At 38.5% G+C, this 24403-nt stretch overlaps 1 protein-coding gene across 1 annotated transcript; it reads right to left on the bottom strand.

The window, feature by feature from the left end:
* Window positions 1-5333: 5333 nt before the first annotated feature.
* On the bottom strand, window positions 5334-23732 carry LOC124112793 (zinc transporter 7-like). The gene is made up of 11 exons (XM_046472937.2): window positions 23574-23732; window positions 19286-19387; window positions 18412-18525; window positions 17137-17224; window positions 16641-16761; window positions 16177-16227; window positions 15429-15629; window positions 13927-14062; window positions 13175-13265; window positions 12008-12157; window positions 5334-11758 (listed from the first exon to the last, which is right to left on the bottom strand). Exons 1-11 carry the CDS (start codon window positions 23648-23650, stop codon window positions 11711-11713), a joined length of 1179 nt encoding a protein of 392 aa, XP_046328893.1. The 5' UTR covers window positions 23651-23732; the 3' UTR covers window positions 5334-11710.
* Window positions 23733-24403: the final 671 nt, after the last annotated feature.

The following is a 24403-nucleotide window of genomic DNA, read 5'->3' as shown; positions in this document are numbered from 1 at the left end:
TGATTTTATATATAAATATTAGACCCACCAAACAATTATCATGAGATAGATTCGGTGTCAGGAAGATTTTTTTAGTTTGAGGGTGGGAAGGTGTGCTAGCCATGAATAATTTTTAATTATTCTCTTTAAGAACAAAATTCATAAATTGTTTGTTTCATGTAAATTTAGCAAATTGGAAAATGTAATCTGTTAAGCAGTGACAAGGGATGTTCTGGATAACAACTTAATCTGTAAAGCAATGACAAGGAATATGATGGATGACAACTTAATCTGTTAAGCAATGACAAGGAATATTATGGATGACAACTTAATCTGTTAGCAATGACAAGGAATATTATGGATAAAAACTTAATCTGTAAAGCAATGACAAGGAATATGATGGATAATAACTTAATCTGTTAGCAATGACAAGGAATATGATGGATAATAACTTAATCTGTTAGCAATGACAAGGAATATTATGGATAATAACTTAATCTGTTAGCAATGACAAGGAATATTATGGATAAAAACTTAATCTGTTAAGCAATGACAAGGAATATTATGGATAATAACTTAATCTGTTAGCAATGACAAGGAATATTATGGATAAAAACTTAATCTGTTAGCAATGACAAGGAATATGATGGATAATAACTTAATCTGTTAGCAATGACAAGGAATATTATGGATAACAACTTAATCTGTAAAGCAATGACAAGGAATATGATGGATAATAACTTAATCTGTTAGCAATGACAAGGAATATGATGGATAATAACGTAATCTGTTAGCAATGACAAGGAATATGATGGATAACAACTTAATCTGTTAGCAAGGACAAGGAATATGATGGATAACAACTTAATCTGTTAACAAAGACAAGGAATATGATGGATGACAACTTTAATGTAGCTTTTGCTCAGAGTGACAGGACCATCAGGTGTGGTGTATCGGGTTGAACTGTTCACTGATCTTAGCAGTCGCAGCTGCAGGTGAACACCATGGACTGGTTCTCAAAGTGCATTTCAAGCCACTTACTAATATCTTTTCTAGTTTTAACCCTAAAATGCATGTGATCAAACCAAAACCAAACACAGATTGGGCATTACAACCTGCTTGGCTTGCTGCATACAAGACGGCCATTCTCTTCACCAAATGTTTCGCTGGGATCTAGACTTTAATTGTACTTAAAAGGATGGAACAAATGAATATGATATATTTTGTAACAGAATATTTTATGAACATTGTTTTTAGCTTATCGTAATGAAATCAAATTATTTCTCATTTACTTAAATTTATTGTCATAGTATTATCTAATTATGTAGATGCATTTTTGTTGCAATATATACAAATTAATCTATTTTTCACTAACATTATATTTGCAATTTTATTTTGTATGTCATCTGATATCTTGTAAGAGTGATATATGATGTATTCAGGAAGTCTTCTTCCATTATCAAATAGAAAACATGCATTTTGAGATTTGAAAGTTCATATTGTGAATGGAATATATTCATTAGCCTTGAAGGAATAAGTTAAAGATTACGGTCAATATGTTCACTTACGCATCCTGCATGTCGTGATCAAGGTGACACTGTGCGAGTGTGTTATTTACTGTGTGTAGTGTTTCATGACACACACGGATGGCCCAGTCGTCTAAGGCGCCGCAGTTTGCTGTGGATAGTTACGTCCTTTAAGCAAGCCAGAAACCTAGGCTTGTGGGTTTCATCAAAGTGTTAAACGTCTAAGACCTGCATCACTTCGGGCTTTACTCCTGCTTTAAACTGACACGCTGTGATATAACTGGAACACGGCATTAAACCCAACTCAATCACTAATGACACATGGTATTGTGGGCCAGGTATCACGATTCAGATCATATCATGTCCTGCACCACCTCGTCTTAGGAGCATGGGATGTTTCAAAGAGGAGGAAGGTCATGTGTCATCTTCATCCAGTGAGGATGTCCCATATATTTATCGCCCTAAGCACATCATTCCTTTACATTTCAGTTATTTCTTATATTCACCAGTGGACACTCACAAGATGTTACCAATATTTCTGGACTTGCTTGCACAAAACAATCTTAGCCTGTGTTATGATATAGGACTTGGTCATTGGTTGATGAAAGGGACCATTAATGCCAATGGATCATGGTAACTGGCATTTTAGTTCAATGTGTATATCAGGATTGGTGAACTCTAGCATACATTGGGGGGCACGGGTGTCCCAGTCGTCAAAGGGGCCGCGATTCGCTGTGCAGAGTTGCGTCCCTTGGGCACGCCAGAAACCTATGATTGTGGGTTCGAATCACCAGTTCGCCCCGATTATGTTTCTAGGTTTTTCAGCACCATACCTGTGCTCCTTGGTTTCACTGAAGTGGTAAACGTCACTTCGGGCTTTCCTCCCACATTAAGCTAACACGCCGTGATATAACTGGAATACTGTTAAAAGCGGCGTTAAACCCAACTCACTCACTCACTTGCATACATTGGGACTTACAAAATCAATTTTTAAGCCCAAAGTTTGTTAATGATATAGAAAATGTCGATATATCTGGGAGGAATATATATCTTCATTATGGTGCAACTATTTATTATACGAGGGCTTTTATTCTGTGCTCCAACAGGTCGAAGTCTACATAATTCTCTGTTCACTATTACTTCAGGTGAACATTACATTGCTTGTATTGACACAATAACCATGATGTTATTAAGGAAGAGAATTTATGGATGTCAACTTCTTTCTTATGACGGACACAACGTTTCGGAGTATATGCTTACTTCTTCATTATCATTCACCAGAAGATGGAGTAAGTATATACTGGTACTCAGAAACGTGGTGTTCCTCATAATAAAGAAGTTGACATCCATAAATTCTCTTCCTTTTTGTATCACTTCTAAATGCCTTTCAATGACTTCATGATGTTATTGTTTATTTTATTTTTTTATTTTTGTTTACCTTCTATCCTCCAGCAGTATTTTGGTTTTTTTCAGTTCTTTCAAAGAGGGTGATGACAATTTAAGTCATACACAAATCATTGTTTGGACTCTTGATTATTATACTGTTATTGTTAATGAAATCACAAAGTACATAGATGTAATACAAGATGAATAAGATGTGTTTGGGTGTGGGCACAATGATATAACTGTGGCGACAACGCCCTTCACGATAGCGGATTCAGTTGAACCGCGGGGTAATCACTGGAGTATTATATTAGTGTATTTTTGCACTAATCACTTGCATTACATGTAATATAGCTAATGAAATCTCAATTTCTTGTCTTGCCATTCTAAGTATAGATAAAGTTAGTTATGGAATATAGATGAAAAGCCTTAATAGTTATGGACATATACTGATGGAAATAAATAAAGGAACTTAGCCACAGGAAGCATTTGTTGCCATGACAACCTGTACCTGAAGATGACCATGCTTGATGTCATTTTGTTAATATGAATGTACATATACCGGTTTATATAGCTGTATACTTTCTGTAGCTTTACTGTTCCCTTTTTTTCTTCCATCAGTATAGTTATAGTTTTCAGGTTATACTGTATTACAGGTAGTGTATAGTAACGTGTACATACTTGGTGTGCACTGCACGAATGTTACCTTTAGATATGGTGTGTACTTGCTTTATTTATGATACCCACTGGAAGACGAAATAAAACATAAGAAGGGCTTAACAGTCTGTTGTACACTCATGCATCAGTTCACCAGGCTATAGGGAACAGCAGTGTGTACTGACTAACCCACGCAAGCAGTGACGGAATCAATGTAGAAAGCTGTTCTCCACTGTCAATACTTCATGGATTTCGCCATCACCCATGTATTATACATTGGCTGCTTTGCAGTGTATTGCTGTCCCAGATGAATTCTGTGATTCCGTGAATATTTGCAGAAACTATAACTAACCACGAGTTGCAGAAAAATCGCGGATTTTGCCTTTTTTTTCATTCAACACACTAATTTTCAAGCTTTTCCATAAAACTGTGCTCTCGAATGATGCCTAAACATTTAACATTGGATTCAAACAAAATAATATAAATCCTACAATAAAACAAAATTTGAAATAAATAATTCTCACTTTTTAATGTTCTTGTGGGAATTATGTAATTAAAGCTGGAGAATGTTGGTATTTTTTACCGCAAAATACGTCTTGGACTTGTATTGGTTTTTTTTAGTCAGCTAATGAACTGAGGTCTTGTATAATTCACAGAAGTCAAATGAGCCCAACTCAGTGCCCAAACTTTGTGATAACATAGCCTGGTATTGAAGCAATGTGTCAAGCAAGACATGTTTGTGCAGCGTAGACTGAATGCTCTCAAGGAACCAGGCCGTTGTTTGGTTCATTGGTTAAAAATAGCAACTGCACCACAATGCATCAGTGATGAAGGAACATAGTTCTTACAAACCAAGGGTGTAGGGCTGGGACGAGTCCAGATGTACAACCCGGGTACCCAACCCTACCTTGGTACCCGCTGTAGGTGTCAAGAGATTGGTAAATATGTCCTATAGGGAATTGTTTGACCAGAGCCCTGGCAAAAAGTATTTAGATACATGTATAAAACGATCTGGTCATGCATAACTGAAGTTGACTGAAGTATTATCTTTATTCAAAATTATATGTCAGAAATGTGATCATTTGTGACCTGTCATGCATTTTGTCTCAAACAATACATCATGTGACTAACCACGAGTAACCGGGTTACACGTCCCAGCCCTACCAGGGTGTATTGATGGCAGGACCTTCATCACTTCAGTGTAGGGAACATTTACACGTCACATCATCCCCCACTAACATTCCTGCGTCTGTGAGGGCATGTGTGGCTCAGTCGTCTAAGGGGAAGCAATTCACTGTGCAGAGTTGCGGCCCATGGGCACACAAGAAACCCCGTTCGAATCCCAGTTCATCCCGATGTTTCCACCGTGTTCGGGTTTTCACCAAAGCTTGAATCATGTGAGACCTGCATCACTTCAGGCTTTGAATTTACGTTTCATATTGAGGTGACATGCTGTGATAACTGGGACCCAATTCACTCATGCTCTCGTACTCCACAAAACAATCAATATGATTTTGGTTGGTTGGTTGGTTTTTAACGCCATACTCAGCAATATTCTAGCTATATGACGGCTGTCTGGAAATAATCAAGTCTTGACCAGACAATCCAGTGATTAATATCCACGCAATTGGGATTGATGACATGCATCAACCAAGTCAGCGAGCCTGACCACCCGATCCTGTGAGTCGCTTCTTACGCCAAGCATAGTTGCCTTTTACAGCAAGCATGGGTTGCTACCCTGGATCTTCATGGGCCAATAAATATGAAGGAATTAAAGAACACTACAACTTCTTCAAAAGATTTTATTCCTTTCCCCAGTTCAGGTATTCATGCATGTATGTACTTTCATCATCATTTCATTCACTCCTCACAAAACAAGTCCTTCACCAAAAACAGCATACAACGGCATAAATACTCTCACAACAATATGACGATCAGGTGTATGGAAGATAGTCTCCGGTAACAATTACCACAGGATAACTCAAAACTCATAATTCAGAACAAATTCTGACCCTAAATGTCGTCAACGGAAGATGTCATCTGACCACCCAGCCAATACTAGAATCTCTTTACATTTCTATAGTTTTTAGTTAATCTGTTAATTTGTTGGAAAAAGAAATAATTTGGAAAGTCACTTGTGAGTATTACGAATGCCCGCTCTCACATTGTCCTTGTACATGTCACATTACCATCCAACATTTGAAATGAGTATTCGATATGCTAAAAACGTAACACTGAAATGCAATGCAGGTGACACTGATAGTTTGATCAGTGTAGTATTTCCCTTACAACTGATGTTGAGCAATACTGTGAGCTTCAATCCAGGCCTTTCAATGAACATCCAACAGTCTTAAATAGAATTGTTTTTGTCTCTCTTGATTTTGTAGGTCAATATAGTCAAAATAATAAATAAATGTCAATAGGCCTGACTTTAGGTTAATTCCTTAAAATAACCTCTTGATATAGGTACAAAAATATGTTGAAGAAAATATCTTTGCAATATTTATGGCTAACACAATGGTCTTCTTTATAGTGTGCAACAGGACTATAGGACAGATTTGTTAAGAGTTTGTGACAGAAATAACTTGGCAAGAGCATTTTTCTTAAGCCAATGTATCTTACTGTGCATAAACATAGTTCTACATAACAACAATAACAATATTGAAACATAAAATTAAAATGTACAACATAACCAATATACTATTATACATTATATTACAAAACTAAAAAAAGAGAGACTAGTTTTCAACTGAAATGTAAATATCATGTACAAAACAATAATTGTAAGTTCAACAGATTTCTAGCAGCATAAACTGCACAAGTTACTGGTCTTATTTGCACACCGATGTTTTGGCCGATGGCATATCATTGTATCAACGTACACAAATCAGTGAAATATTGTAAAATGTTTCAGACCTTTTTCCAACAAATTAGATATCTATTGTTGAAAAATGTTTGAGGAAACGCAGGATATTGTCGCCAAAATCAAAATGAAAATATTATATGGAGTTGAAATGTTCAATAAAAAAATTATTTCAGTAGGACAAGCGGAATTACAGTTAACCATACATTTCTTTCATAATACAAATGTGTTGCTAAAATAGTAACAATGTTAAGAGTTTAGCGATGACATCAAAATGTTAAATTTATGGAAGTTAGGATGAAGAGTTGAAATGATAAATGTGTTTTAACTTTTATCAAATTTTCCTTTTTGAATGAATCGACCAGCTTAGAGAATACTGTCATTAAATACAAACATAATAAAAGCAATGATCTTGTTGCAAAGAACCTTTCAGAACACTATATATGTATACTGTATGTGCATGGTAAGAATCTTCAGTAAATATTCTCATCTCGGAGACACACAAAAGCACTTTGCTGATTGATTGTTTCATCTCCACATCGTGACTAGTGACAAACACTGAACAAAAAACTTAGGGATCATGAATATCACTGGGCAATCTTTTTGTAGTGAAAACTGCACACAATTTAATGAAAATATCTAAAAAAATATTCATGATCCCTAACTTTTTTTGCTCAGTTTAGAAACCTTTTGCTCTACAACTAAGGCAGCAATCTATATCTGCACAGGGTCCATGACAAATGGACAAGATACCACAGTGTAACTATTGTCAACCTATGACATCTAATACCAAAGCATGCATGTTAGTGGTCTGTGATACTCTGCCTGTTCTGGTCATTATCCAATGAATGGCAGCAGTAATATTGCACTATTTAATCATTGTACATATTTTGCACATTAAACACCTTGCTTCCAGGTTAATAAGATGACACATCTAACTACACATTCAGTAATATACTTCAAGCCACAAGTTGATTATTAGTTCTTCAAATCTCGTTACAAGCTAATAATGGGGAGAACAATATTTCACTCCCATTTTCATAACAATGACAAATTCCTTTCTTTCAACAACTGCATCAGAGTTTAAAAAACTACATTAATCTCAAGCTACATGGTAATATCTCATGAACTGAAACCAATGATTACATATTACTCAGTTTACATATTGTTACTTTCTCCTGAGCTTCAGTAGTGTTGATTGTGTCTCCCACCTGCAACTGTTTGGCAGGGTGGAGCTTCATTACCTTACAGTATTTCTTGACTACGATCAGAAAACTCACAACTAAATCTTTAGGGGAAAAAAAGAATATATATTGTTGTGTCCTTGAGGGATTTGTCATTGTTACTAGTCACTGAGAAACTCTTATTTCTCTCCTTACTTGGTTCATGAAGTCTACTGGCAAGGGTTAAACCAATCTGACAATACTTAGTAATATCATGTGACCCTATCTAAATCCAAAACATGATTCGCAAAACAAAACATACACATAAAACACTGCTATTGGCCTCATCTTCTTCAGACTTGGATGACTGTTAGAACTACTTCCTGCCAGAACACAAATAGCTCATGTTGTAGTTGTTATCTTAATTCTAGTGTTGACACACACAGGAAAGAAGTGATGCTTTCCCACCTTGTGCATGTGCAGTTGCACTTCCTGCAAAGGATAGGGTTTTCCTCAAAACTATTAGATATGTTGGCAGTGAATAGGCCATCAGATGAACATTGATAAGATTTTATCGTGTGATTTCCGGCCTACACAGGAATTTAAGGCTATGGTGTAATAGAGGTAGGGTATTCGAAGAAATATACTCATTTAAAAAAATTGCATTGTATGTTACTAAGTGCTGGTAAGTATAAAAACTGCAACCTACTGCAACTTACTGCAACCTACTGTGCAATATAGAATACAAACCACCAACCTGAACCGCTAGCAAACAAGCTATCTATGCGATCTACAAGCAACATATCTATTACTGCCAGTACAATGATCACACTTACATAATTTTCCACTGCCACCAACTTTACATGTATTTGTTTAAATAAAAGGGGAAAAAGAAATGGAACTTTATTCTTGAATCCTAAAGGGACTGATAAAATAGCTCCTTCCATGACATTCCTTCTATCTTCCTATAACTAACATGTTTTCAAAAAACATCCTCACAATATTATTTGGGCGCAAGATGCAAAATACATCCTATTTGGTATTTGGCAATGCATGATGGGTGACAATGATCACTGGTGGGGCTTGGATAACAAGTGTTAAGTACATCAAACATGTCATGTATATTTCACTCAGATCTGACCAGTCAGCTGTTCCATGCGGGAATCTATCATCATCAACACTCTTGCAAAGTCCTTGTGGGAATTCCGGCAACCCCCATTATCCAGCTTATTATTATACCTCCATTCCATTATGTAGTTGAATCACAGAATGAATTGCTGGATAATCGAGGCATGACTTAAGGGCAGATTCACGTTCCCATAGCTTGTCATAGGAGTTGACCGTCCAGGGGATCTTGGGTTTACAGGGTGGCCTGGATGATAGTGGTCATCTTGACCTGACAGCATAGATCATTGCTCGTGCTATCAACCACAGGTTTGAGTGGCTCTTTGAGCATGTTTGTTATTTAACGCCACACTCAGCAATATTCCAGCTATGTGATGGCGGCCTGCAAAAAATCAAGCCTGAACAGAAAGTTCAGTGATCGATATTGTGAGCAGCGATCAATACCGTCAGGGTACGAACAAATGCTATCAACCAGGTCACCGAGCCTGACCACCCCATCCGCTTGGTCGCCTTTGCCACTAGCATAGAAAGCAAGGGACCTATACTAACCCTGAACCCCAACTGGTATTTTTTTGTCTGGTTGACAAAACTACAGGCTGTCATGATGTAGCTGTACCGCTGTGTAGGGCTGGGACAAGTCCAAATTTACTACCCGGGTACCTGACCCCTCTATTTCCCGACCCTACCCGGGTACCCACTGCAAGTCTCATGAGTAGAGAACAAAACATCTGATTGGTAATAGTTTTACCGCAGCCCTGGCTAAAACTATTTAGATACATGTATCAAACAATCAGATCACGCGTTCACTGATGTTTACTGAAGCTTTATCTTTACTCAAACATTTACAAGTCAAAAGGATTGTCTGCATCATCAGAAAGAAATGTGAACATTAGTGACTTGTAGTGTAACCACTGAGCTACAATAAGTTTTCGTCATTAAACAATATATCATGTGACTAACCACGGGACCGGGTAGTCCTGTGGGTACCCGGGTCCTACTCAAGACCCACCCAACCCAACCCTACTACTGCGTAAAACAACATTCACTCACTTGATTTAGCGATAATATCATTTTGTTTACCAAATTTTCAATCCTAACATCACTGATTGTTTCCATGTGTAGAAACCTCTATACAAATATTTCCAAGTCATCCAACAAATTGCACCATCCCTAACCACTGATTTTATGTGCATTAAACATTTATTGTTAAGAAAAATATGACAGGCCTATCATATACATATTTCCTGATGATCAGGCATGGTCCCATCTTGACATCTCTAAGTTAATACTGTTCATATCAAACAGATGGCCAGCGGACTTAAATCAAGATATTTCCTCTATACAGACTTTGTCATACCTTGATTGACTTTCTTTTGCAACAGCCTGACAAAAGAACATTTATTAGAATATATCAATTTCATATTTTCCAAATTTCATGACACATAATCTTGGGCTATATTTATCAAAGCTAACTGAACATTTTACAACAGGAACCTACAATGATTCAACAAGTAATGAGTTCATTACCATGAGTTTTCACTGGATGAGGTGCTTGTATGGAAGCACATTAAATATGTCACTCGGAATGATGAAATTATACCCACACAATTCACACTCATAATCATCATCCCGGCGTAGCTGAGTCTGCAAAATATGTACATCATTGGCCTTAGAGAAAGCTGGTCATAATAGCTGACACTACTAGAAGCAGTAGGGTTTCTGTATACCATATTTCCTCCATTAAACGCCCGGGCCTATATTTCTTTCAGACACTCTTACTGTATCTGGGGCTGGACAGTTGCAAAGATAATAATGGGGAGCATTCCATACATAAAACTTACCCAACGTACAATCGAGGCCAGACGTTTAATTGATGAAATATGGTAAGTCCCACATATTCATTCTTCAATCTTATCACACACAACAGACAATTCCTGTCTTAATCATTGCCAAATTGCAATATTTTAATGTCTTAACGATGTAATCACCATGAACATGATGAAGTGCTATGAATACAGAGCTAAGCAATATTTCACTCAATCACAGCCACAATACAATCATAAACCACAGCTTTCCTTCCCTGAATGAGAACAGAGAAATTTGATAGAATATACATGATTACAGTTAAAAGAAAGAATACCATCTCACTGTTTGTTTTGTTTGTTTGTTTGTTTGTTTGTTGTTTAACGCCACACTCAGCAATATTCCAGCCATATGACGGCAGTCTGTAAATATTAATAATCGAGTCTGGACAAGACAATCCAGTGATTGACATCATGAGCATTAATCCACGCAATTGGGATACAATGACATGCATCAACCAGGTCAGCAAGCCTGACCACCCGATCCCGTTAGTCGCCTCTTACGACAACCATCTCATTCTGAATTTAATATGTATGCAATTAACATATTTAATGAATTTGTATGCAAATAATCTGAAAAAGTTTGTTCCTCTCAATCAATTTATTAACAAAAGTTCCAATACATCTGGGGCTAGTGTCAAGAGGTAAACGAGAGCAGGTGAGTGAGTGAGTGAGTGAATATTGCTTGAGGCGTCATCACTGAACAGGGCCACTACTTTTGACTGATGACAATGAGAGACAAAATATGTTTTGGCTCAATACACTTTTAGGAATCTAAAACAATTAATAGCCAACAGAAATAAAAACAAAAAGAGAATGACTGTTCATGTGCATTAAAAACAAATAGATCAGAGAACATTCATGTTACGCGACAGTACGCCACAGATGCTCGAACCTACATGGTCGACACATTAGACACGTACACGAAACCACACACTCACACTCAGTCTCACAAGTCATGCTCACAAGCAAACAGAAGCAGCCCCAAAATATGACATGGCAAACAGCTTCACTGATAATTATACAACACCAAAGCTGTTAGCCAGCAGAGGCTTGCCAAATAATATTTGAGTCAGATTAGCTGTGTGGTAACTAGCACCATCCTCTTGAAGAAGCTTCCCTTCATTGGTCCAGTATAACTGGTCTGTCTCTTCACATTGGAGCATAGTCAATCTGTACATATAATTGCCGCACACCAATCTGAAAAGTCAAAATTTGTGTGTTATTTCACAACGTCAACATCAAGTCACAATCATTTATATACAATAATTTTCCCTCAGGAAGTTTCCCTCATACAAACAACTAAGGGTTGCAATTTAGGCCTGAGTGAGTGAGTGAGTGAGTGAGTGAGTGAGTGAGTGAGTGAGTGAGTGAGTGAGTGAGTGAGTGAGTGGGTGGGTGGGTGGGTGGAAAAGTGAGAGCATGGAAATAGCATATGGTGTGACTTACCTGTGTAAATATATTGTGCGTCTGACTTAGGATATATTTGGCATCAGCATTTGTAGCAACCTCCAGTTTGACGGTGCCAATATAGACGTCGGTGCAGAGGGTCCAGAAGTGAGGCTCCTGTAGACTGTACACCCCCTCCAGCTGACTCACCTACACAACACAACACAACACAACACGGTTATACACATTCACACACATCTACATACATGCATCTCATTACTTAACGGTCAATGACACAATGTCTTCTTCATTCACACTGTTAACTACTTACTGTATCTGGGGCTGGACAGTCCTTTGAGCTTAATGAGTTAACTCAAACATTTGACCTGACCAACCGACCTGATCACTATTTGATGATTTCAGGTAAAAACAAAAGATGTTTCTACTTTACAAAAGGTAACATCATGCACCATATCAGAAATCTGCTATGGTTATATATGTTGTCGTGCATCAGGTTTATAATTGACATTTTGTCTGTTTCTATATACTGCCCATCCTCTCTATCTCCAGGGCCAGCATTTCGGTAAACTCACACAAACCCTGGATCCATTCCTGTGGTTCTTGCAATCGCAAATTACCCACCCTTGATTTTCGTGAACATTTTTCCCACCAATCAAATGTCGAGATACCTTAAAAAAGGAAATTGGAAAGGGACGACTTGCTTTTGTTTAATGCTGATTTGAGTGAGTGAGTTTGGTTTTACGCCCCTATTAGTAATATTCCAGCATTATTACAACAGTGGAAACCAGAAATGGGGTGTACACATTGTACCAATGTGGGGAATCAAACCCAGGGCCTTCGGGGTGACAAGTGAACGCTTTAACCACAGGCTACCCAACCGCCCCAATGCTTATTTTTTAGCAGTATTTCTGTTACAATATGACAGACTAGCTCATGTGGGAGGAAAGCCTGAAGGGATGCCTTAGATTATTACAACTGGGATAAAACCCACAGGCATGAGTATGGTGGTGACAAACCTAGAAACATAATCAGGGCAAATCTGTGATTCAAACCAACAATAATAGGCTCCTGTCATACCTAACATGCCTAAGGGACGGAACTCTGCACAGTGAATTGTGGTACCTTGGACAACTGGGCCACCTGTACCCCCTATAGCATAAGGGCAATGACAAGATGATTGTTTAACCCTGATCGATGTCCACTCACCCTGTTATAGCAGCCTGGCAGAACATGGTCCAATTGCCGTGGTGTGCGCTGCATTAAAACACCTATTGAATCTCGGAGTAGAGGCAACACACTGAAAACAGAGGAATCAGAAATGTCACATTATAAGGCAATGGCATGTGAATGAAGACCTTTTAAGCCCACCTGGCCATATCTGTATACTTGCAAATATCAGGTAATAATAATTCCCACACAACTAAATTATCACAGTCTTTTAAAATGGGAGGAGGAGGAGGAGAAGGGTCTTTGGGCTGTATCATTTTTGCTGACCTTCCCCCATCTTATGTAACATATTTTAAGCCCCCCCCCCCCCCCCCCCCCCCCCCCCACCACAAATACATGTAATGCTGTTTTCATTACACACACACCCTTCCACCACCCACCCAACCTAATAATAAATGACCAGTCTCTAAATAATGTTCAAATTCAGAATTTTTTTATTTGAACAAATATTGCCATGTTTTCATGTCCACCCAGCCCGATAGTTTAGGTAACTTTTGGCAACCCCCCTTCTTTACTGTGTCGTTTTTTCATGACCCCCCCTATAATAAATGACCAGTCCCCGACAAGTACAGTTCATTCTTGGTTTCATTTTTATTAAAGTCTCATCACAAAGTTTGCTGGTCTATAATGGTCTAAGGTCACAAAGACAAACTAATCCCTATTGATTTTGTTCTTTCAGCTTGTGCCAAGACATCATCAATACTTCGATCCAGGTCTGTATGGATGGTTACCTGATTCCAATGAGGATAGCGATGAACATGGAACAAATAGGGTCTGCTACCATCCAGCCGAAGAAGTGTATCAACGCAGACGAGATTATAACTCCAACACTGCCTAATGTGTCAGCTAATATATGCAAAAACACACCTGAAACAAACAACAGTACATTAGCCTATATATAAAACTATTTATATATAAATTCCCATTTAACTGTCAAGTATCAGCATATATTTAGTCTATCGCCAAAATGAAGCCATGCATGACACAAAAGTGAAAACAAAGATAGGGTGTTATATATATATCAATTTACTTATATATAAATTCCCATTGAATGACAGATTGCGTATTGCTTACAGCAGAAGTGAATAAGAGTAGTTCCACAACTTTCTTTAAATTGTCTGTCATCAACAGAATGGATTAGTAACTTCGAAAGTTTGCTCTTTTTATTGAGATTTGTCAACTTTGAAATCTCATGGCTTATAATAGTTTCAACCATTAAGCATGTTTATGTTGTTTAGTTGCTTTTAAGTACACTGTAGATTTATTGCAATGTGAAGGTATTTTTGTTACTTACCTTAACATGCATTAACGATTATATACCAGAGGTGAGGTGAGGTGAAATTGGGTTCAACGGCGCATCCAAGATTATTGCACTTATATAGCGACGTGCATGCACGTGTGTGTGTGTATGGCTGCTTGTACTAGACTGGACTGATGCCGAGTTATAGTGCTAGCCCACTGAGATACCATGCCGCAGTTTCACGTGATTACCACTCAGACACAGTATACTGACTCCGAGCCGACCAGTCCTTGTTTTAACCCCTTAATGCCGAGCGCCAGACATGGTAACAACAAGTACCATCTTTGAACGTCTTTTCGTATGACGCGGCCGGGGATCGAACCCCAGACCTTCCGCTCTCCGGGCGGACGCTCAACCACTAGACCAAATTGATGCCAACCGAATTGAAGCTTAATCAGTGGGGTAATTTCATGTGAAAAAACTAATGTTAACACCTTTGAAAATCTTCTGTATGGGTTTGCGACTCCATATTTTCGGCAGGCCTAGATGGAAGTGAAACATGTGGTCCAAGCCTCATCATATGATGCTGAGACACTAATTAACTTTCAGAAAGACAATGTGGTGTTTCTAGTTCTGAGTGAGTGAGTGAGTGAGTGAGTGTGGTTTTACGCCGCTTTTAGCAATATTCCAGCAATATCGCACCAGAAATGGGCTTCACACATTGTACCCATGTCGGGAACCGAACCCGAGTCTTCGGCGTGACGGGCAAACAATTTAACCACTAGGGTGCCCCACCGCCCCATTTGAGTTCTGAAGTAATATAATCCATAAAAAGAAATCACAAAAATCAAAATTTTAGGAAAGACAAGCGTAATAGAGTAACTGTAGGCTCAAAATCATAACTATTACACCAATATCGTAATGGTTTGCATCTCTGTACAACCGTGCCTAAGGCTCTCTAAAGCAAGGCGTTTCTAACCCTGATGTACATACCCTCCATGATCTGACTTTGGGAAGATTGAGGCTTGGTTCCTGCATGGTTGTGGCCATGTCCTTCATCACCTTTATCCCCATGGCTATGGCCATGGTCGTCATGACTGTGGCCATGACTTTCGTGACTGTGGCCATGACCTTCATGACTGTGACCATGACCTTTGTGACTGTGACCATGATCCTCCTCCTTCTCTTGCAAACCTTGAAAAGAAATAACCAACCTTAAATACAGGTTCTCACCTAGTGAGTTAGTGAGTGAGTTGGGTTTAACATCAACTTTGTACAGTCCTTTAGCTGTATCATGGCATGTCATTTCTTTATTTGCTGCTTAAAGCTGTACACAGCAACAGCTACATGATAGCAGTCTCTTAATAATCAAGTCTGGACCAGACAATCCAGTGATTGACATCATGAGTATTGATCTACGTATTTGGGATATGATGACATGCATCAACTAAGTCAAAGAACCTGACCACCCAAATCTGCTAGTCGATTCTTACAACAAGCATTGGTTGATATAGGTAAGGGAGACAACTCTGGGACTCAAACTCAGTATCAGCATAGATAAGGGAGGCAACTGCACAGCAACGCACAACAAATGCAGGTTCTGAGGGACACCTCCTACTCAATAACTCTGGCACCGACTATTATTTACTTAGATATGACATTTCTGAGCCAGTGACAAGTTCAAACATAATAAGTAATAACCATGATAACCTATCAACAGGAATGGTTGGGATATCCTTACCCAGGCCATGACTGTGTCCGTGACCACCAATCGAGTGCGAGTGACCGTGACCTGAAAATGAGACCCCAATCATGTGACAGATGACATACACAAAACACTTAGGCTAAAAAAAATAATAGTTCTGGTTCTTAGGCACCGCCCGCAAAGTCATAAAGTTTGCCACATGTTTTGTTATTATTTCCATTTTTTTTAAAAGAAGGACACTGCCTGCTTGCACTATATCTTTGAAAACCATTGCCTGAAAACCAATTCTCTTATTATTTTAAGCCATAGTAAGAGAATGTAAATAGTATTAACAAACATAATTTAATGCCAATCAAATGACCTAACTAGAAAAATATAAGGTTCCTTTTTACTGAAAACTTGTGGATAGTTCCAATCATGTCAATGCCTGCTCATGGAAGGACTGTCTACTCATAACATGAATTTAACCTCAGCATTAGGGACATTTGTAAACAACCTACCTCCTCCTCCATGAGAGTGTCCGTGTTGGAAGGCAAATATACCAACTAAGTTGACTAAAAACCCAAGTACAGATACAACGAACAGTCTCTCATGCTTCACTTCGGGTGGCTCCACAGCACGCTGGAGAGAAGGAGGAAACACCATCAAACCACAGCTAACAAAAGGTACAGAAGCTCACCTATATCAAAGTCCAATCTTATACAACATTTTTGTAACACGCCAGTTTTCTGAATGAATATCATTGTTGAATGATTATATTAGCAATAAGTTTGAAATTCATCTGACCAATCTGACCATTGATTATTATTAAAAAAAATTAAATAACTTTTTATTCAATTGACCATTGATTATTAGCTACTATATATTTTATTTCCAAAATGACTTATATGATTGTTTCTTCCACCTATGATTAGGGTCCCTGGAATACATAGGCAAGTTTTGACAAAAATCTTATCCTAACATCTTTAACACCTTACAGAGCTGGGGAAAACCTACCTCTACAGCCTCGGACATGATGAAGAAAGCAATGAAGAGGAGGAAGAGGCCATTCACAAAGCCAGCCATCACCTCAGCCCGCACATATCTGAAACAACAGGACTGAAGAATGAGCTTGTTGCTTAATACTGCACTCAGCAATACTCCAGCGACATGACGTTGGCCTGTAAATAATCATGTCTTGGCCAGAACAAACAGTGACTGACATTATGAGCAACTATCTATGATATTGGGGTGTGGTGACACGTAATCAACAAAGTCACCGAGCCCAAACACTTGAATCTTTTAGTCACCTCATGACATTTATAGGTTGCTGGGGACCATTTCTAACCAAGTATCGTAATGGGGTTGAAGGGTTAATGGTTGGGGATATACATTTGCAGCGAAATCACTGTGGTCTACAATGATGCAGCACACTGTGTGGGCCTTCTGGGAGCTATGAAGGAATGAGTTATCATGAATCAAGTCTGGTTTACAAGTGATGACAGAATCACACATCTATCCCTAAAATGACAACTCTTTTCGAACAGTCCATGCAAGCTTAAACATATTAATAGTATTACATGCCAAAAAAACCCAAAAAACATAATAACAACAATAACATTTCTCGTATTGTTGGTTGTTTGTTTTTAACGCTGCACTCAGCAATATTCCAGCTATATGACGGTGGTCTAAATGTAACTGAGTCTGGACCAGACAATCCAGTGATTGACATCATCTGATCATAAGCATCTAACCAAGCAATTGGGAAATGATGACATGCATCAACAAAGTCAGCGAGACTGACCACCTAATCCCGTTCATCTTCCCAAAGCAAGGAAGTTAGCTGACTGTAAAAGTCCAGTTTCCACCCTCGCCAAACTAGGACGAAATATCTGTTGACTCTCAGTTGACGGTACACATGCTTTACAAATCCTGCAATCGACCAGAATCTGCACAGCATTTTAAGAACTGGATGTTGATTCTGTTATGCAATTTTGATTGGACTATGCATTGACTCGTCAGTCCAGCCAAAATATAACTCCATAATTCCAGCCTAGTTTAGCAAGGGTGGAAACTGGACTTTTGTAGTCAGTTAACTCCCTTGCTTTGGGAAATGTGGATCATGTTAGTCACCCCTTACGACAAGCATACTCACCTCCAGCATGGGTTGCTGAAGACTCATACAACATGTGTATTATCAATCTCAATGTCATAGAGTTCCAGGTTAATTTCTACATTGACCAAAATATATGTGATAATTTTAAATCATTGATCACAAAGCATAATAGTTACCCATATGAGAATGCCTCTGTTGAGCGCCATCGTGAGATTACCGATGCAATGAGACCAGCCAAAAGAGCTGTGCAGTCAAAAAACATGTGGAATGAGTCCGAGATGAGACCAAGGCTGTAGGAGACAAAGAAATATATCAACTTTAGTTTTCGGTTACAAACATGCAAATCTGGTTTTCATGGTAACATGTTGCTGGACAAGAAACATTGATAAGGGGGAATCGTAACAGAATAAATCATTCTTGTGACGTCACTCTGTTGTTCTGATCATGTATTATTGCCTACAAACAATTTCAGCCAAAAAGCTGTAACCGCTATCAACATAAATATCCCACGGTCATTTCGTATCTCCGACTGATTCGTTCACCACGTGCAGTCGTGCAACAAGTTCTGTACCCACGACATCTCGAACTGCATGTCCAACTGCCTGTTTCATTTCGACACAGGTGTAGTTGATGGTATTTGTGCACTTCCTCCCTGTCAGCGTTGAATCATTTATGTCAAAGAAAGATCTTGAAAGGGTCTGTTCATGAAAATATTACACCAGGATCCTCTTGCGTATCATTTTTGCCGAATACACACTTTTCCATTCTCTCTTCGTGACATAACCAACAGAGGATGGTGAATGTTCAGGAATATCTATATATCAGAAGTTGGAAGCAGTTGTAAACATTATACGAATTCGTCATTTCCTCTTTCAAGTATTATCCGTACAGAGTGAACATGGTCAGTGTTTTTCTTTACTGTAGGCCATACAAATTTGAAACGAGATCTACCTGCAACGGGCCTATTTTAGGACAGGCACTTATTTCAAACATTGGCACCATGGTGGACAATGGATAGAAACACATCCATGTAGAAATTATTATCCATACCTGTTTGTCCATACTCCATAAAAAAGTTCCACAAATGCAAAGGACAGATTAAGTACCAGGAATCCAAACAATCGACGAGACGTCTTCTCAGAGAATATCAACCTGAAACAGGGAACTCAATGTCAACATTTTGTATTCATCATATCATAAATCAGGGTTAGAAACTAACAGTTTTCGTCCACTTGTCCTTATAATGATAACATATAGCAAAACCCTTGAAAAGGGCAAATTTCTTCTAGTGCTTATGATACCTTTACTATTGGGCAGTTTGGCAAGGACTATAGGACTAGCGCCAATTTCTAACGCTGTAAATCTGATAAGGTAACAAATGATACAACATCGTAACAGTGCAGCAATTTTCCTGTTTGCAGCTGTTTCAATAATCGAGTTTGGATTAGACAAACTGGTGAGGGAAAACATGAGCAACAATTCTCACCACCATAACCACTGAGGCATGGCGACATGCAATCTGGTAAGTAGTGGTGTAATGATACGGTGTTGTATCCTGATCCGAGGCCCATGATACAATACATTGATTTACAACCAGATATCTCTATGTATATGTTACATTACCATGACTGAATAATACCCTAAACTGTCCAACAACCAACTAACACAGATTCTTTAATATTTCCCAGGTGGCTATAAAAGCGTAACAATAACATTTACAGTACCCTCTAACCCATATATTTCTGCCCGACAATATCCCATCTTCGTTCTCTTAAATTTAAAAACAAATGATTCAGGGTTGAGATTCACAAGTCAGGCTTGAATTATACAGGTATGTATCAAACTGTTACATATGAACCAGGGCTAGACCATGCAGACACTGACACCAGCATGACTCGTCTGCTAGTTGTGACTAAAACACTACTTTATTTTCCACACAGTCTATTTATTGTACAATAACCACTAGTCTGCAATGACCCATGGATTAGTTTCATTAAATAAGGGTGTTTATTGCAGTAAACTTGATTAGTATTGACTCAAATACAATCAATGTGTCTCCCGCATGCCAGTCTGTCCCAACAGCTGAACAGCTGTGTTACTGCAGATGGCTTCCAGTCAGTGAAATACATGTACCATGTGTACTGCTCATGTTGAATAACGCATGTTAACAGAGACTGACACACCACGTTAACAGACTCACACAGCATCATTTTTTGTTAGTTTGCCTGGTTATAACAAGTTACAGGTGGATCACTTGCCACAGAAATATTGTGAATATCCGACCAAACAAAACTTTAATATCAATATGCCTACAACTGACTGTAAATTAATTAAACACCTAGCTATCTATATGTATCAAGTGATGTCACTTCGTAGTAGTGGGTGGCCTAGTGGTTAAAGCGTTCGCTCGTCACGCCGAAGACCCGGGTTCGATTCCCGACATGGGTACAATGTGTGAAGCCCATTTCTGGTGTCCCCCGCCGTGATATTGTTGGAATATTGCTAAAGCGGCGTAAAACCATACTCACTCACTCACTCACTTCGTAGTACATTATCATGATTATTGTCAGAACAATAACATCTGAGTACATCACATCCATTGTAATACAAATGTAACTATGGACTGATGGCCTAAACTTACGAAATAAAGCAAATTAAAAACATTTGAAGAGAGACTCACACAGCATGTTAACAGAAACTCACAGAGCATGTTCACAGAGGCTCACACAGCATGTTAACAGACATTCACACAGCATGTTCACAGAGACTCACACAGCATGTTAACAGACACTCACAGAGCATGTTCACAGAGACTCACACAGCATGTTAACAGAGACTCACATAGCATGTTCACAGAGACTCACACAGCATGTTCACAGGGACTCACACAGCATGTTAACAGAGACTCACACAGCATGTTAACAGAGACTCACACAGCATGTTAACAGAGATTCACACAGCATGTTAACAGGGACTCACACAGCATGTTAACAGAGACTCACACAGCATGTTCACAGGGACTCACACAGCATGTTCACAGAGACTCACACAGCATGTTCACAGGGACTCACACAGCATGTTAACAGAGACTCACACAGCATGTTAACAGAGACTCACACAGCATGTTAACAGAGACTCACACAGCATGTTAACAGACTCACACAGCATGTTCACAGGGACTCACACAGCATGTTAACAGAGATTCACACAGCATGTTCACAGAGATTCACACAGCATGTTAACAGGGACTCACACAGCATGTTAACAGAGACTCACAGAGCATGTTCACAGACACTCACACAGCATGTTAACAGAAACTCACACAGCATGTTCACAGAGACTCACACAGCATGTTCACAGGGACTCACACAGCATGTTCACAGAGACTCACACAGCATGTTAACAGAGACTCACACAGCATGTTAACAGAGACTCACACAGCATGTTAACAGACTCACACAGCATGTTCACAGGGACTCACACAGCATGTTAACAGAGATTCACACAGCATGTTCACAGAGATTCACAGAGCATGTTCACAGAGATTCACACAGCATGTTCACAGGGACTCACACAGCATGTTCACAGAGACTCACACAGCATGTTCACAGAGACTCACACAGCATGTTAACAGACTCACACAGCATGTTCACAGGGACTCACACAGCATGTTAACAGAGACTCACACAGCATGTTCACAGAGACTCACACAGCATGTTCACAGGGACTCACATAGCATGTTCACAGAGATTCACACAGCATGTTAACAGAGATTCACAGAGCATGTTCACAGAGATTCACACAGCATGTTCACAGGGACTCACACAGCATGTTCACAGGGACTCACAGAGCATGTTCACAGAGACTCACACAGCATGTTAACAGAGACTCACACAGCATGTTCACAGGGACTCACACAGCATGTTAACAGAGATTCACACAGCATGTTAACAGAGACTCACACAGCATGTTAACAGAGACTAACACAGCATGTTAACAGAGACTCACACAGCATGTTAACAGATTCACACAGCAAGGGTCAGCCAATCTGTGTAGGGTCAACAATTGTTTTAAGAATGGGTTAGTTAAGATTTGTGAACGAATCTCTCTGTGAGTGTGAACAAGTTGACTAGTTCCCATTCCAACCATAGGATGGCAGGGAACACCAGGAAGTTGCTTCACATGTATATTGTACCCAGGCAAAGACTTGAAACCAGGTCTTTGGCATACTTAACAAATGCTTTACAACTAGGCTACTCATAACAATGTGTATTATTTCCAATGTACTTATTACAGAATAAATATGGTAGAATATATTGAAAATCATCAGTCAAGTCAGTCAGTTAGTAGTAGACTACTTCAAAGATGTTTGACATGGACAGCTGTCAGCATGGTCAGATTGACATGAAAGAAGCCAGCACAGAGATTGACACATGATTTAGGTTTGTCATGCCAAACCAACAATTTCTATAGATTCAGGAGTGTGCTTGGGTTATCCTATTACACTTTCAACACAGGACCCAAACATGAATACTGAATTATCATAATGATCAAATGAGTTTCAGGCATTATCAGCAGTCAGTGTCTTCCCTTTGACATGTTCAATATGTCTGAACATGCTAAAGGATAATACAAATTTTTCACTTCTCACTAAGTAAATTTCTCTAACATTTCTCAGTTTTAAAAGTAACACATGATGCACATGTTAACCATGTTAACAGTAAACCAATGCATAGATCATGTAGATTAATCAAATGTCATCAAACTGCATCATGTGCATTGACATTCAATAGATATTCAGGTAGCGAACATTAAACAAGAATCATTAAGCATATACTAGGAGTAATAACTTCAAACTTGAGTGACAATTCATGACCAGTATACCAAACAAGGTATGAAAAGATTGTGTTTACAAACAACGTATGAAGTTTTACAGTGTAAAAAATACAGAAGTAACAGTAACATGTTAAACTATTTATAAAATTGACATAACAAATATTTATATTAATATCAGAAAACACTATGTAAAAGTATGTTTCATAACTTGGCTTCAATCAACCAACACTGGACACACATATGGACCCTCACACTTCCATAAGTATGTTTGTTTACTCTGTAAACTGATTCAACATTGAGCGTAATTGACCATGAACATGTTGAAAACAATAACAGTTAGAGCAAAATGAAATCCAAGAGGAATAAATCAAATATGAAGTTTGCAAAAGAAAAACAAATGGAGTTCAAACGGCCCACTTCCTGCAATACTCGTTCAATCATTTGACAGATACTTGAGAGCAATGCCACGTCTTAGCATACGGTCCATAAATATCAATCTCACCGAAGCCATCCCAGGATAGATTCTTTTAGTTTCCAACCAGGTCGGAACTGTTTGTCATCTACGTGAAGTGGCAACATGTTGAATCGTACAAAACGGTCGTAATCTACCGGCAACACAGTCTAGTGTGAACTCCACATGATTCGCCACTACTGTCGTGGCTGAAGGACTATAGATACTAGTAACCTAGCCACCCATCGTTAATTAGATGGCAGCTTACGAGCTTCTGTTAGATAATCAGCCGTTGGTGTGTATTAGGCCAGCTAACTGTAAATGCACATATATACTCTGAATTAATCACTAATATATTCCCAAATAATTATTTTGTACTTACACAAATATATTGGAACGATACATTCACTGCTAATAGATTAGGATTGTTTTGTTGCTGTTTTATTATTATTATTATTATTTGATGTTTTGTACGCATCCTATATAATCCATGGTAATACCCCGGTAATTACGATATCTAAATATACATGGGTAAATGAATAGTTTGTTCAGAATTATCCCCAAAATGAATAGTCTAGCTGTTAAGTGGTAAAAAACATTATTTGTTTGTTTTATGGGAAATACCCAAAAAGTCAAAATGTTTGTGTTGATAGTAAAAATGAATAGATAGTTTGATGGTTCTCAGTAAAAAAAATAGTTTGTTTGCTACAGCTGGGGACAATAAAATGTTCTAAGAAATGCTCCCTTATGAAATTATTTCCTTAATAAGTACACAATACGTACGTGCGCATTGCCTTTCGACACTACCATTTGATAAACAAACAACACACACGCGTCATTTCAAGTAATTTTATCAGGATTTCTATACTCTGTGAAATATT

This window comes from Haliotis rufescens, unplaced genomic scaffold (assembly GCF_023055435.1).
Source record: "Haliotis rufescens isolate VD_foot unplaced genomic scaffold, xgHalRufe1.0.p SCAF_2, whole genome shotgun sequence".
NCBI lineage: Eukaryota > Metazoa > Mollusca > Gastropoda > Lepetellida > Haliotidae > Haliotis > Haliotis rufescens.
Note: the sequence above shows the minus strand (reverse complement) of the source record. Positions and strands in the feature narration are given on the sequence as shown.